This window comes from Thermomyces dupontii (genome assembly GCF_041956625.1).
Source record: "Thermomyces dupontii strain NRRL 2155 unplaced genomic scaffold VTN31scaffold_5, whole genome shotgun sequence".
NCBI classification, from domain to species: domain Eukaryota; kingdom Fungi; phylum Ascomycota; class Eurotiomycetes; order Eurotiales; family Trichocomaceae; genus Thermomyces; species Thermomyces dupontii.
In genome coordinates, this window is record NW_027192311.1 from 281,117 (window position 1) to 294,321 (window position 13,205).

The following is a 13,205-nucleotide window of genomic DNA, read 5'->3' on the forward strand; positions in this document are numbered from 1 at the left end:
ACTTGATCTTTCCCTATGGAACATCTCCGCTCGTCTATCTCCTCGATTTCGCCCTCTGGTTTCCTTCGGTCACCGTTTCTTTCAGTTGTTTGTTGCTTTCGCCTGTCCAGTCCGATATTCTTTCCGCCGTTGGGTGTGTCGTGATCCGGAGATCTGTCTTCCCTCTGTTTGTCCTGCAGGCAAGGGTCGACCGGATCCGGATTTCGAGGTTGTTGCGCGACGCCCTTCTTCCAACTTAATTGTTATTCGCAAGTATCGAAACGGGCAAATATCCGAGAATCTCGTCTAGTCGTCGGCAGTACTCTGCACCTGGCAGCGATCGGCCTTGTCTGCGGCGACATCGGCGAAATATGAGTGAGATAACAGTGGACTGACGGTCTTGAGCCAAATGCGCAGCACCAGACAATGGTTCGTGTGCATGCTCTGCCGGGGTTCCATGGGATCTATCCTTTTTCACTGTTCTCGTGTCTCTGTCTCCCTGCCTTTCGTTTGGTTTTTCGAGTGTTGTATGCTGTCTTTGTTTTCCATCATTCCTCCTTGACGTGAGTTGTATCAGGGGACGAGGGGTGGAAGTGGCTGGAGCACGTCCGGAGTCGGGTCGCTCGGGGGTGGTCGTCTGGCGGCTGGTCAACTGATCTGCTACCGGGTTGATCGTCCTCGGGCCTGATTTCTTTTGTGATGTATGGTATGTAACTGGCGGTGGATCATGGTTAGGGTCGCGTCCGGGGTGGTTTTTCACGTCAAGGGGAATGATGTCATCATGCATGTTGTTATCTGTGTTTTGAACGTTTTGTTGCATGTTACGTCCTCGGTGCCAGTTTCCTATGTCCTAGTTCCAGCGATCTACGTTCGGTCTGGTCACGAGTGATCAGTTCGTCGGTCCTGGATCTTCCATGTCTCATTCGCTATAGTAGTCAATGGATTTATGAACTTATGACAGTGTTTGCCGGTGTATTGTAGGCTTGATTCGTCCTCCCTCGTGTTTCCATCGGCATGATGCGTAGTACATGGACCAGTGCCATTTGCTGATTACGCTCTACCATGACCAAGGACTCATTGCACATGGAAATTCTCTTTCCACTCTGGCATTCTCTGTGGTATCAATCCCAATCACTATCATCATCATCTTTGGCATGACTATTGTCCCGTTCATCCTCACTTTGATCATCCTTCTTCTTGAGTCGGACATCATTTTCCTTGACGGCACCAATATCCACCAAGACCTTTTCCAGATCTGCTGCCCCATCAGTACTCCCAATCCCATGACCGTGGACGTGCAAGACACACCTTCGATCGTCGTTCGCACCCCTTTCAACTCCCGCAAGGTGACGAACTGTCTCCGGATCTCCCCATCCTTGTAGACGAGGATCGTCGGCGTGTTGCGTTCCGGGTATCCCTCGATGCACAGATCGGCGCGAATCTGGCAGAACTTGATATCGCCGAACTTGGCAGCCAGCTGTCGCCAGATGTCGTTGAGCACACGAGACTCGACGTTGCCGCCGGACGGCGAAGCCAGGTTCACCAGGACAAAGGATTTATGTGATGCTTCTGTAACCTCCCGCGCGTAGTCGGTCTTTTGTAGCGGGTAGACTTGATTGTAGACGCTGGATTTTTGAATCGTGGCAAGTTCGGCCAGACGCTTCTTTCTAACAGATTGTCAGATTGTCAGCATGCCCCTGGTCTTCTTGGTTCCAACCCATTCGCAGAAGTAGTGAGACGCACCGGTATTGAGCTAGAAACTCCTCGTCCTCCTCATCTTCCAGCTCATCAAGTTCTTCCAGGTCCTTATCCTCTAAGCGGTTCTCGTGCGCCTTTCGCCGCGCCTCCAGAATCGCCTCTTCGATCAGTGGCGTCGGCGAGGGCGGTTTCTCTGGGAGAATGCCATGCTTGCGGAGGATGTCATTCCTAGATCTGCGTCAGCTTTGGAAGTCCTGGCGGGCAAACGGCTCGCCTACCATTCGGTATCCTCGTTTGGATTAACTTGAACGTTAACGGGGACGTCCATATTGGCGGAATATCATTTTGCACACTGTAACATCCTTGCCCCCGCTCCAAATCGCCCTCTTCACGTTCTGTTCCTTGGGAGCTGCCCAGCGTAGTCAGCACGCCGCCTGTTTGCATTGTTTGTCTCGGCGCACCCACAGTCTCGCCCCAAGGACACCTGGAGATTCCAACCCTACTCGTACTCAGTCAGCATCAACAGCACAGCGCGGCACTCTCCCCGGGCGCTCCTCTCTCGCCGCAATTAGTCACTGGGACCAAATCGGATCTGGATCGGGGTCGGATTTGGACCGACATTTTCGTCTCGTCGTGTGTTTGTCCCCGTTTCGCCAAAGAATGAAGGCACCGTGAAACTCACGAACTCGCAACGACTCCTTCCTTCGTCAGCAGTTAGAATCGCACCTCGTTCTGCATTGTATTCTGTGGAGATATCTTTGTTTTCTCTGTTTTTTTTTGGTTCCGCCGCCATTGACTGCGCGGCCGACGGCAACATGAGCTACATGAAGAAAGACGAAGATGCCGAACAGGGCATGCTCAAGCTCGACCGCACGGTGGTTTTTCAAGATGGTGAGTTCCCCGACGCGGCTAAATTCGAATAATCGGGGGCTCATGCGGTGCTTGTGTTTTACAGCGAGGTTGTTCAATTCGTCGCCCATCTCCCCCCGAAGATGTCGCGCCCTCCTGACCAAGATCTCCGTGCTCCTGTTCACCGGCGAGAAATTCCCAACCAACGAGGCCACAACCCTCTTCTTTGGCATCTCCAAGTTGTTCCAGAACAAGGACCCGTCACTTCGGCAGATGGTCTACCTGGTCCTCAAGGAGCTCGCCAATACCGCCGAGGATGTGATCATGTCCACCAGCATCATCATGAAGGACACCGCGGTCGGCAGCGACGTCCTTTACCGAGCGAATGCCATCCGGGCATTGTGCCGTATCATTGATGTATGTTCGCGTTTTGTTATTTTGCCGGGCCAGCTTTCATGGCTAACCACGCGTTTGTCTCAGGCTACAACTGTTCAAGGTATCGAGCGGCTCATCAAGACTGCCATTGTCGACAAAACCCCGTCCGTCTCGTCTGCCGCCCTCGTGTCCTCCTACCATCTACTCCCCGTCGCACGGGACTACGTTAGAAGGTGGCAAAGTGAGACTCAAGAAGCCGCCTCGTCGGCCAAGACATCCACCGGGTTCTTGGGATTCTCGTCCGGTGCGTCCCACGCCATTTCGCAGACCAGCTATATGACACAATATCACGCCATTGGCCTCCTGTACCAGATGCGGTCGCATGATCGCATGGCCCTTGTCAAGATGGTCCAGCAGTATGGGGCCGCCGGTGCAGTCAAAAGCCCGGCCGCGACCGTCCTTCTTGTGCGGCTGGCGGCCAAGCTCGCCGAGGAGGATCCCAGCCTGCGAAAACCAATGATGCAGATGCTGGATGGCTGGCTCCGGCACAAGCATGAAATGGTCAACTTCGAGGCGGCCAAGGCGATCTGCGAGATGAAGGACGTCACCGACGCAGAGGCGGCCCAGGCCGTCCATATCTTGCAACTCCTCCTGTCGTCGCCCCGCGCCGTCACCAAGTTTGCCGCAATCCGCATTCTGCACAACTTGGCCTCTTTCAAGCCGCATGTTGTCAACCAATGCAACCAGGACATTGAGTCGCTCATCACCAACAGCAACCGGTCGATCGCAACGTTCGCCATCACGACGCTCCTCAAGACGGGCAATGAGGCCAGCGTCGACCGTCTCATGAAACAAATCTCAGACTTTATGGCCGAGATCACGGACGAGTTCAAGATTACGGTCGTGGAAGCTATCCGGACCCTTTGCTTGAAGTTCCCAAGCAAGCAGGCCAGCATGCTCTCATTCCTCAGCGGGATTCTGCGGGATGAGGGAGGCTACGAGTTTAAGCGGAGTGTTGTAGAGAGCATGTTCGATCTGATCAAATTCGTGCCCGACAGCAAGGAGGAAGCGCTCTCGCATCTCTGCGAGTTCATCGAGGACTGCGAGTTCACCAAGCTGTCGGTCCGGGTCCTGCACCTTTTGGGCGTTGAGGGTCCAAAGACTTCTCAACCAACCAAGTATATCCGGTATATCTACAACCGGGTTGTCCTGGAGAATGCAATTGTCCGTGCGGCTGCCGTGACTGCTCTTGCCAAGTTCGGTGTGGGCCAGAAGGACCCGGAGGTCAAGCGTAGTGTGATTGTCTTGCTCACCCGGTGCTTGGATGATGTCGATGATGAGGTCCGAGATCGGGCGGCCTTGAACCTGCGGTTGATTCAGGAGGAAGATGAGATTGCGAATCGGTTTGTGAAGAATGGTAAGTTGAGGAAGGGGTTCAACCCTCGGGGATCCCATTGCTGATACTCTGTACTAGAATCTATGTATTCCCTGTCTACGTTCGAGCACCAATTGGTGATGTACGTCACGGCGACGGATAAGAACGCGTTCACCAAGACGTTTGACATCTCCTCGATTCCCGTCGTCAGCCCGGAGGAGGCCCTTGCCGAGGAGAGGACGAAGAAGCTCACCTCGGCGATGCCCACGCTCAAGGCGCCCTCGACGGGTCCGGCCAAGGCTCCGGATGCTGCCGAGGGTGCTTCGACTGCAGCAACGATGGTGCAAAAGTACGCAGAGCAATTGGCGCGTATCCCGGAGCTCAAGGAATACGGCACGTTGCTCAAGTCGTCGGCTCCAGTCGAGCTGACGGAGAGCGAGACGGAGTACGTTGTCAGTGCCGTGAAACACATCTTCAAGGAGCACATTGTCTTCCAGTTCGACATCAAGAACACGCTTCCGGACACCGTGCTGGAGGACGTGTCGGTTGTAGTGACACCCGCGGAAGACGAAGAAGAGCTGGAGGAGGACTTTATCGTGCCGTGCCCGAAGCTGGCGACGAACGAGCCGGGAATCGTGTACGTTGCGTTCAAGAAGCCGGGTGGGGAGCGCAGCTTCCCGACGACCTCCTTTACCAACGTCCTCAAGTTCACCAGCAAGGAGATCGACCCGACGACGGGCGAGCCGGAAGAGACCGGTTACGAGGACGAGTACCAGGTGGAGGATCTGGAGCTGACGGGAGCGGACTACGTGATCCCGACGTTTGCTGGCAGCTTCGACCACGTGTGGGAGCAGACAGGTGCCAACGGCGAGGAAGTCAGCGAGACGTTCCAACTGAGCAATGTGAAGAGCATTGCAGGTAAGTCAATTGACAGGTGGATCAAGATCAGAAATGAATACTGATATCATTTTTTTTTATTAGATGCCACGGAACAGCTCACCAAGACCCTCTCGCTGCAACCTCTCGAAGGCACGGATGTTGCTCTCAGCAACACCACGCACTCGCTGAAGCTTTACGGCAAGACGGTGATGGGCAGCCGGATCGCGGCGCTGGTCCGAATGGCGTACTCGTCGCGCACCGGCGTTACGACCAAGGTGACAGTTCGGACGGAAGAGGCAGGCTTTGCGGCGGCCGTTGTGGCATCGGTCAATTGAGGAGATTGTTTGAGGTCATATATTCTCTGTTCGAAATGGGTTGAATTGGACGTTTGTGCTTGATTATTTGACATGGCGTGGTATCGTTACAGTTCCATTAGTTGTTTGTAGATAATAGTGAAATCCTTGATTATTATTACATATTATGATTATACAGTATCACTACTCCGTAGTTATTAAGTTAACGGATATACAGGTAGACCACTGGACAAGACGAGTTGATTTTATTCAGCAACTATAATCCTGACGCCCGATCTCTCGGGCACGATCTCATCGAGGTTTGGTTTCGGCCGACCAGGGCGCGGCGGATTTTTCTGGAGATTTTCCATGACTTGCGCACGGAAACGAGACTGAAGCGCCTTGTGGAGCTCCTCTCGACCCGGTAGGTCTTTGTAGATGGGATGCAACCAGACGATGCGCAGAGCGGGCAAGAAGTCCGGCTTCTCGAGCCGGGCGGCGAGATCATCGAGCTCGAAGCCCAAAGCACGGTTGTCAGAAGGGGGTTTGTCGAGGATCAAAGTGTTCAGCAGATAAAGTGGCGGGCCCTTATCCGACTCGCTCATGTCTGACATGTCCGTGTCTGAGTCGTTGCCCGATGTTGGCTGCGATGGTGCTCGGCCCGCTCGGCGCTCTGCCGCTAACGACTGCAGGGTATCGAAGAAGGAAGGACGCATCAGGTCTCCCGACACGTGCAGGGTGCTCAGCAACCTCAGCCTCTTGGGGATCTCATGCAGGGCCTCCCGCTCCGTGTCCGGGCCGGGAACGATGCGTAGCTCGCCCAGGTTGTACTCCAGCGGCGGGAAGCCGAGCAGGCGGCGCATCGTCTGCCGATTCAGAGGGGTGACCTCGTAGAACGTCAGGTCGTAGAGCTCGCGCGGGTACATGAAATACCAAAACACCATCTTCCGGCGGTCGTTCAGGTCAAAGGCGATCCGGCCGCTGAGTTGAAACTCGGTTAGGAACTTTGGAAACCCGTAGGCATCGCCGTCGATGACGGTGCTGCGGCCGAGGTAGAGGGTCTCGAGGTTCCACAACTCGCTGACGGCCTGTTGGATGTCGAGGTACGACAGCCGATCGATCACGAGGGAGAGGTCTAAGTAGCTCAGATTCTCGCATTTCGCGATTGGCACGAGGCAGGTGTATCTGGGGAGGGACGAATCGTTGGCATATAAGAGTTTCCATCCTACGTCATGCAGCAGCAGGGAAGAAGCACAATGTGCATTGCTTACCCAAAAGATGCCGCTGGTGCACGAAACACCTCCAGGTTCTCTTTGCACCGACCAATAAGCTTGCTCGTCAAGCTCTTCGTACTGTGATGCACCAGCCGGCCCATGTCGAGGTGCTTCACCAGACTGGCCAGGTTGCGGGTAGGACGGCCCAGGTTCTTGGAACTGGGTTTGGCGCGCAGCGCTCTGCCCGGCGGACACACCACGTCTGCAAACTTTTGGAATGCGTCCCCTTTATCGAGCTGCGGCTGCTCGTACAGGAGCGGCAGCGTGACGTCGTACCATTGTCGACACACGAGACAGCAGCTCCACAGCGTCTTTTGCCGCTGTTCGTCTTTGAGGTCGGTGGCTATGAACTCCACGACGAGAGTCACGAGCTCCGTCGGCAGGTAGCCTTCTTTCATCGGCCTGCGCGATCCAACCTTCATGGTTGGTTTTTATTTCCCATTGTAATGATGTGTATGAAAGACGCGTCGTTTGTGACTTCGCGTCGACCAGAAAGAATACATACATAAATTTGCCGTCTGAACGATCCACCGGAATTAGAGCCTATCTCCGACTGTCCAATCAGGGGGCTTGTTCAACATTGTGATTATCTGGGGTACATAGATAGGTACACAACATGCCTCCTCGTGCTCAAGTTCTTGGCCCTCGTCAAATACAGTTAACTCGTGAGCAATCACGCTCGCTGCAACATGCGGCTGCATCGACTTGGCCGCTCTGCGCCGCGGCCACTTCTCGGTCTCGCATCGCGCCCGTTTCTATCGAACCGACCCAATTGGCGCTGTCTATACAGCACGGCTTCTCCGGTACCTGACATTGCTTTTGCTTTCGAGTGAGTCACCCCCGAGTCTCCTCATGGAATTTCGTCTCTAATAAGACAATAGCATCGATGGTGTTCTCCTCCGCTCCGCCAGACCTATCCCCGGCGCCGCAGACGCCCTGCGAACCCTACAAGACCGTGGCATCCCTTTCATCCTGCTGACCAACGGCGGGGGCAAGCACGAGTCGGCCAGAGTACAGGAAGTGAGCGAGAAGTTGGGGGTTCCCCTGGATGAGAGCGTGATTATCCAGAGCCATTCGCCCTTTGCGGAATTGGTCCATGGTACTCCGGAGCAGGATCCGTTGGAGAACAAGTGCATTCTCGTCTCGGGTGGTGACGGCGACAACTGCCGACAGGTTGCGGAGAGGTACGCCGGTCGATGTGGGAAGAAAAAAAAAAAAAAAAACTACGCAGCTGACATGGGTAGGTACGGATTCAAGAATGTCGTCATCCCTGGCGACATCTTCGTCGCATACCCTCAGATATGGCCATTCTCTCGTCCGTTTCTCGACCACTACAAGCCCTTTGCCCGACCACTCCCCAAGTCGATCATTCCGAACGACCCCGAGAATAGTCTACGGTTCGACGCCGTGTTTGTCTTTAATGATCCGCGAGACTGGGGCCTTGACGCGCAGATCATCCTCGACATCATGCTCTCGTCGCGCGGGATTCTAGGCACCCTATCCGACAAGAACGGGCGCGTCGACCTGCCAAACCGCGGCTACCAGCAGGACGGGCAGCCTCCTTTGTACTTTTCGAATCCGGACCTCTGGTGGGCCGCCGCGTACCATCTGCCACGGCTGGGACAGGGCGGATTCCGCGAGGCACTCGAAGGCGTCTGGAATGCCATCACCGGCGGTCCCAGCAAGGGCGTAGAGCTGCTCAAAACGGTCGTTGGGAAACCTTACCAACTTACGTACGCGTTCGCCGAGAGACAGCTGCTCCGCAACCGCGCGCGCATCTTCCACCAGTCGCAGAACCTGCCACCCATTCGTAGGGTGTACATGATTGGCGACAATCCGGAGTCGGATATCCGAGGCGCGAACTCGTATCGGAGCAAGCATGGTAGTGACTGGCAGTCGATCTTGGTTCGCACGGGAGTCTACCGTGGCGGGGAGCCGTCGTGGACGCCGAAGGTTATTGTCGATGATGTCAAGGCCGCTGTTGATTGGGCGCTGGCATCAGTCGAGAAGGAATGATTGTGTTGTATCATAGATTTTTTTTTTTCTTTCATGGCTTATGTTTCACGCAAGGTTCGGAGTTGTACATCGGTGATATTTGGCTAATTGGTTCTTTGTGTTTGGAGCAGCGATACATGGCTTAGACCTGCGTTATGTCTGCAACAGGCTCAGCCCTATTCTTCTGGTGTGTCGACCGTGCGCGGTGAATTCACATTGTATTTCTGCCCCTCCACTGCAGTGTTGAGTGAGTCACGGACATGTTAGTCAATCGGTGTTGAACTAGGGTTACGTTAGACGAGAATCCCATCCAGCTTAATTCTCATTAGGCCTAACCCAGCTTAGGTACTAGATGAGATTCCAGATCATGAAACAAAAGCAGCATAACAGCACATCATCAACTCGTCGTTGTAATACAGTCAATTGTTTATTTTGTTTCTCAATTCCGTCCGTGGTAGCCTCGCTTTTTTTGCCGATCCCAATCCTCGAGATGCATAGTAGTTACTCCGCGTATGCAAACCTCTCACCAATCAATTCTCATCTATCCCTTGCACTGCTCTCCGCGTCGATGGCTTAATACGAGTTCTCTCATTTCTCTCTGCATGAGCTGAAGCCCTCAGAACTCTAAAAAAGCCACGTTCGAGAACCAGCGCGAACGTGTCATCGATAGGGATCCTCTGTAGCCACGCGCCTAACCCTATCGAAGGATTCGGCTTCTGACTTTTTGGATCTGATCATCCTTAAAGCCCCCCCCGGTGGAGCAGGCACCAATTGCGAAGTGAGTGTATGATCAAAGCTTGAAAGGCTTAAACTAGATAAGCTTTCGAAAAATCCTCTGATGCATGCAATTTATTCAGCATCACAAGGTCTCAGCCACCGTGAGCCACGCGTTCTGAAAATCGCGGTAGCAGAAACGACCACTCAGTATGGAGTATAGGTACCAGTTAATTTAGGGACGAAACCTTCGTACCTAACTTAATATCTTCGAGTCCAAAATGTAGTAGTTCGTGAAATCGATCCTCGATGTGATGAACATTTTCCTTTCCAGTCAAGCTCGCAAAGTTCCTCTCGCGGCTAGGTAGGTCAGTAGTTCGCGTTCAACCTCGACGTTTTCGTACGAGTTTGTACATCGAGTGGGTTTATCACGTGCCTGAGACGAAACTCTCATTGGAGAATAGGTAGAGATATTTTGGGATATACGGAGTAAAGCTTACCGAGATTGGTAGATTCGCCCCACTTTTAGAGCACAACCAAAGGAAGCTCAGGTTGGTTCGCAGTATGGTAATGCTCATTACGGTATTGGTAGATGTATGAGTAGGGTTGTATATTCACGTGATTGTTGCAGATACTCATCGGGATGCGGTTTTTGAGCCTGCGGTGTGCAGGAATGACATGTCTTCGTGGAAGTGATTATCTGAAAAAGGTATGATACGCATGTTTCCCAGTTGTCGCTGTTTCTGAACCTCGGAGTTGGAAGCATTGAGTGAACAAAGAGCTGTGAGAAACACTGATAGTGATAAGATGTTCTGTAAAACAGATACAGTAATACAGCAGGCTGGGGTCTACGCGCAAAGGTCCGTAGGATTACGTTGATCGACAGTCCAACTTTCAAGGAACCAGCTCCTTCGTTTATGACGCAACATGGCATCGTGCGGTTGGAGAAAAAGATTTGGTCGGAAGCCGGGGAAGCTAGGGCGAGATGAATCATTCAATTGATATTCATCCTCAGAGCAGGATACCTAAAGTACTAAGCTCGGTCCTCTCCGCTCTACCAGAGGAACAATCACGACCTGGAAAGCTGTACGAGTACTCTCAATCTCTCCATTGAACCATGACTTGAATGCTTCTTATCACTGGGATCTTTCTTTTTCTGCCATATTAGTTGCTCTCGTCCCGTGGTATCTAAAATCAATCTTTGGCTCAATGTCCGCTGTCTGCATTCCAAGATGGCTTCGATCCCCGCTTTTCAACGTCTCCATGGTGATCACGATGGCGGTGATGTACTTCATGTACTACGATGAGTCTTGGAACATGTCCGAGGCAGATCGCGCCATTGCGCGAGTGAATCTACGTATGTTTTTTTTCTCCTTTCCAGTGACTGCGAAGTTGGCCGTTGGCGCTGATGGAGGATGCAATCCGTTACGCAGCTTTCAACAAGCCATTGATGCATGATCCTAATGGCGTGCCCTATGTTCGAGCAAACGCGTCGATAATATCTCTCGTCCGGAGCGAAGAACTTGATGGAATCGTCCAGTCGATGCGGGAGCTGGAACGGTCCTTCAACTCAAAGTTCAACTACTCGTGGATCTTTTTCAACAACGAGCCCTTTACGGACGAGTTCAAGCGACGTACACGGCAGGAAACTAATGCAGAGTGCCGCTATGGTGAATACCCCGGGATTGTCCACGATCAGTCTCCGGTGTGTCAAGATATTGATGTTTTGAATCTCTCCAGAACTCATTCCGCCGGAGCATTGGAACGTTCCCGACTGGATCGACAAGGGTAAACTAGAGGAGTCGCTCCACGCAATGCGCGCCCAAGGCGTCAAATATGCCGACATGCTCAGCTACCATCAGATGTGTCGTTGGAATTCTGGTTTCTTCTACAAGCACCCGGCATTACGCGGCATCAAGTATTATTGGCGTGTGGAGCCTGATGTCAAGTAAGGATTCGCTGGCTGTTTGTGATGATTCATCCGATTCACGAAATAAACCAAGGTTCTTCTGCGACATCGATTACGACGTGTTCAAGTTCATGGAAAAGCACAACAAGACCTACGGCTTCACCATCAACGTCTACGACGACCCCAAGTCGATCCGGTCGCTGTGGCCCGCCACCCAGTCCTTTATCAACGAACATCCGCAGTACCTCAGCCAGGATAACTCCTTGCTCTGGCTGACGGATCGCAAACGGCGGCCCGGACATCGCGACGAGGCCAACGGATACAGCACATGCCATTTCTGGAGCAATTTCGAGATTGGCGACCTGGATTTCTGGCGAGGCGAGGCCTACGAGCGGTATTTTGAGCACCTTGATCGCACCGGCGGCTTTTTTTACGAGCGATGGGGCGATGCGCCGGTGCACAGTATCGCTCTTGGTCTGTTTCTCGACAATGACAAAATTCATTGGTTCGTATCGATAGTAGTACGACCTTCTAGAGCTCCGTTCTCTGACTTGACATCATTCTAGGTTCCGGGACATTGGCTACGAGCATCCACCATATATCAACTGTCCGAATCTCCCCAGCTGTCATGCCTGTCAGCCCAACTTGTTCACGCACAGTTGGTTTAACTATGAGGATTGTCGTCCTTTATGGTTCCGGCAAGTCTGTGAGAGCCGGCGAAGAAAGGGGCTTGATGATGAAGGAATGTGTATGTTAGCACATCGTCGGTGGAAATAAGTACCATGATTGAAACAGTGAAAGACTTGACATGTGAATTGAAGCACGTAGTGATCTAGGAATCAGATGCTGATGAATCAGAGATTACGGCCAGAATTCTTTCTTGGCCCATCAACTGGCATTAGGGTTTGGAGAACCTAGTTGAGGGCTGTCCTCCAAACAAAGCAATACAGGACATGTCAAAGAGGTGTAAGTAGATATGATTGATGATGTACCATATCCCATTACTGTTTTGACCAGCATACCTGCTTCCGTAATGGATTATTGACGGAAAAATCCTCCCTCACCGTGATCTGGGTTCAGCAGTTGTGGAAGATTGATGGAATATCCCGTTAGCCTGGCTCTGAGATAATGATTCAGAGTCAGCACTTGACGGTGAATTCCATTCAAATGGCGAAAGTCCATCTTGGGGGTTCTGCACTATATAAGGTCGCGTTCTTGCAACTTGAACCATGTCATTGGCAAAGAACAGAGGGATCAATGCTTGCTCGGAGACAACATCACGAGCGGCTCGGACTTGGCCTCGTTCAGCTTGATCTTCACCGGCGTTGTGTGTAAGCGTGATCCAAAGAGGTTGACTGATCGGTCCTCTACATTGGCTCCAGGGATACTTCTCACCTGGTCTCCAGATTTCGAGCTGGATGGCTGGAACGACTGAAGACCTCTTTGCATTGCCATGCCGGTTATGACTATCGCGTTGACCATGCGTCTCATCTACTACTTCGATTCCTTCGGACTGGACTGGACGTCCTGCATCGTAGTGTTCTCGTTCGGTTCCTTCATCGTGGCGCTGTGGTATATAGCACGGGAGCCTCAACAGCTTTCGTTCCCCGTCTACAACAAGGGCAAAGGCAAGAACTTTGGGAAGAATGCCGCCAAACTTGTGGCCAAAGGCTTCAAGAAGGTGAGAAGCACATAGACATCTGTTTATCTCATGCATGCTGATCAGGACTCCCTCAGTACCCCAAGGCTTTCGTTCTGGAAACAGACACCGAGCCAACTCTCATCTTGAGCCCTGAGTATGCTGACGAAATTCGGAACGATGATCGCTTGGATCACGCCAGAGTTAGCTACACGGTATGAGCCTC

At 52.6% G+C, this 13,205-nt stretch overlaps 6 protein-coding genes across 6 annotated transcripts; 3 read left to right on the forward strand and 3 right to left on the reverse strand.

Annotated features, from left to right (window-relative positions):
• Positions 1-1,100: 1,100 nt before the first annotated feature.
• On the reverse strand, positions 1,101-2,005 carry VTN31DRAFT_5360 (uncharacterized protein; the record flags this gene model as incomplete). Its single annotated transcript, XM_069405851.1, has 4 exons — positions 1,101-1,234; positions 1,288-1,646; positions 1,723-1,905; positions 1,956-2,005. 4 exons carry the CDS (start codon positions 2,003-2,005, stop codon positions 1,101-1,103), a joined length of 726 nt encoding a protein of 241 aa, XP_069259517.1.
• Positions 2,006-2,492: 487 nt separating this feature from the next.
• On the forward strand, positions 2,493-5,490 carry VTN31DRAFT_5361 (uncharacterized protein; the record flags this gene model as incomplete). Its single annotated transcript, XM_069405852.1, has 5 exons — positions 2,493-2,568; positions 2,633-2,943; positions 3,007-4,318; positions 4,376-5,194; positions 5,258-5,490. 5 exons carry the CDS (start codon positions 2,493-2,495, stop codon positions 5,488-5,490), a joined length of 2,751 nt encoding a protein of 916 aa, XP_069259518.1.
• Positions 5,491-5,714: 224 nt separating this feature from the next.
• VTN31DRAFT_5362 (uncharacterized protein) lies at positions 5,715-7,144 on the reverse strand (the record flags this gene model as incomplete). The annotated part of the gene is made up of 2 exons (XM_069405853.1): positions 5,715-6,633; positions 6,720-7,144. The coding sequence occupies 2 exons, from the start codon at positions 7,142-7,144 to the stop codon at positions 5,715-5,717; spliced, it is 1,344 nt and encodes a 447-aa protein (XP_069259519.1).
• Positions 7,145-7,411: 267 nt separating this feature from the next.
• Positions 7,412-8,738, forward strand: VTN31DRAFT_5363 (uncharacterized protein; the record flags this gene model as incomplete). The annotated part of the gene is made up of 3 exons (XM_069405854.1): positions 7,412-7,551; positions 7,604-7,906; positions 7,967-8,738. 3 exons carry the CDS (start codon positions 7,412-7,414, stop codon positions 8,736-8,738), a joined length of 1,215 nt encoding a protein of 404 aa, XP_069259520.1.
• A 1,902-nt stretch (positions 8,739-10,640) lies between these two features.
• Positions 10,641-12,117, forward strand: VTN31DRAFT_5364 (uncharacterized protein; the record flags this gene model as incomplete). The annotated part of the gene is made up of 5 exons (XM_069405855.1): positions 10,641-10,788; positions 10,865-11,101; positions 11,172-11,379; positions 11,435-11,845; positions 11,907-12,117. 5 exons carry the CDS (start codon positions 10,641-10,643, stop codon positions 12,115-12,117), a joined length of 1,215 nt encoding a protein of 404 aa, XP_069259521.1.
• A 283-nt stretch (positions 12,118-12,400) lies between these two features.
• On the reverse strand, positions 12,401-13,057 carry VTN31DRAFT_5365 (uncharacterized protein; the record flags this gene model as incomplete). The annotated part of the gene is made up of 1 exon (XM_069405856.1): positions 12,401-13,057. The coding sequence occupies one exon, from the start codon at positions 13,055-13,057 to the stop codon at positions 12,401-12,403; it is 657 nt and encodes a 218-aa protein (XP_069259522.1).
• Between the last annotated feature and the right edge of the window lie 148 nt (positions 13,058-13,205).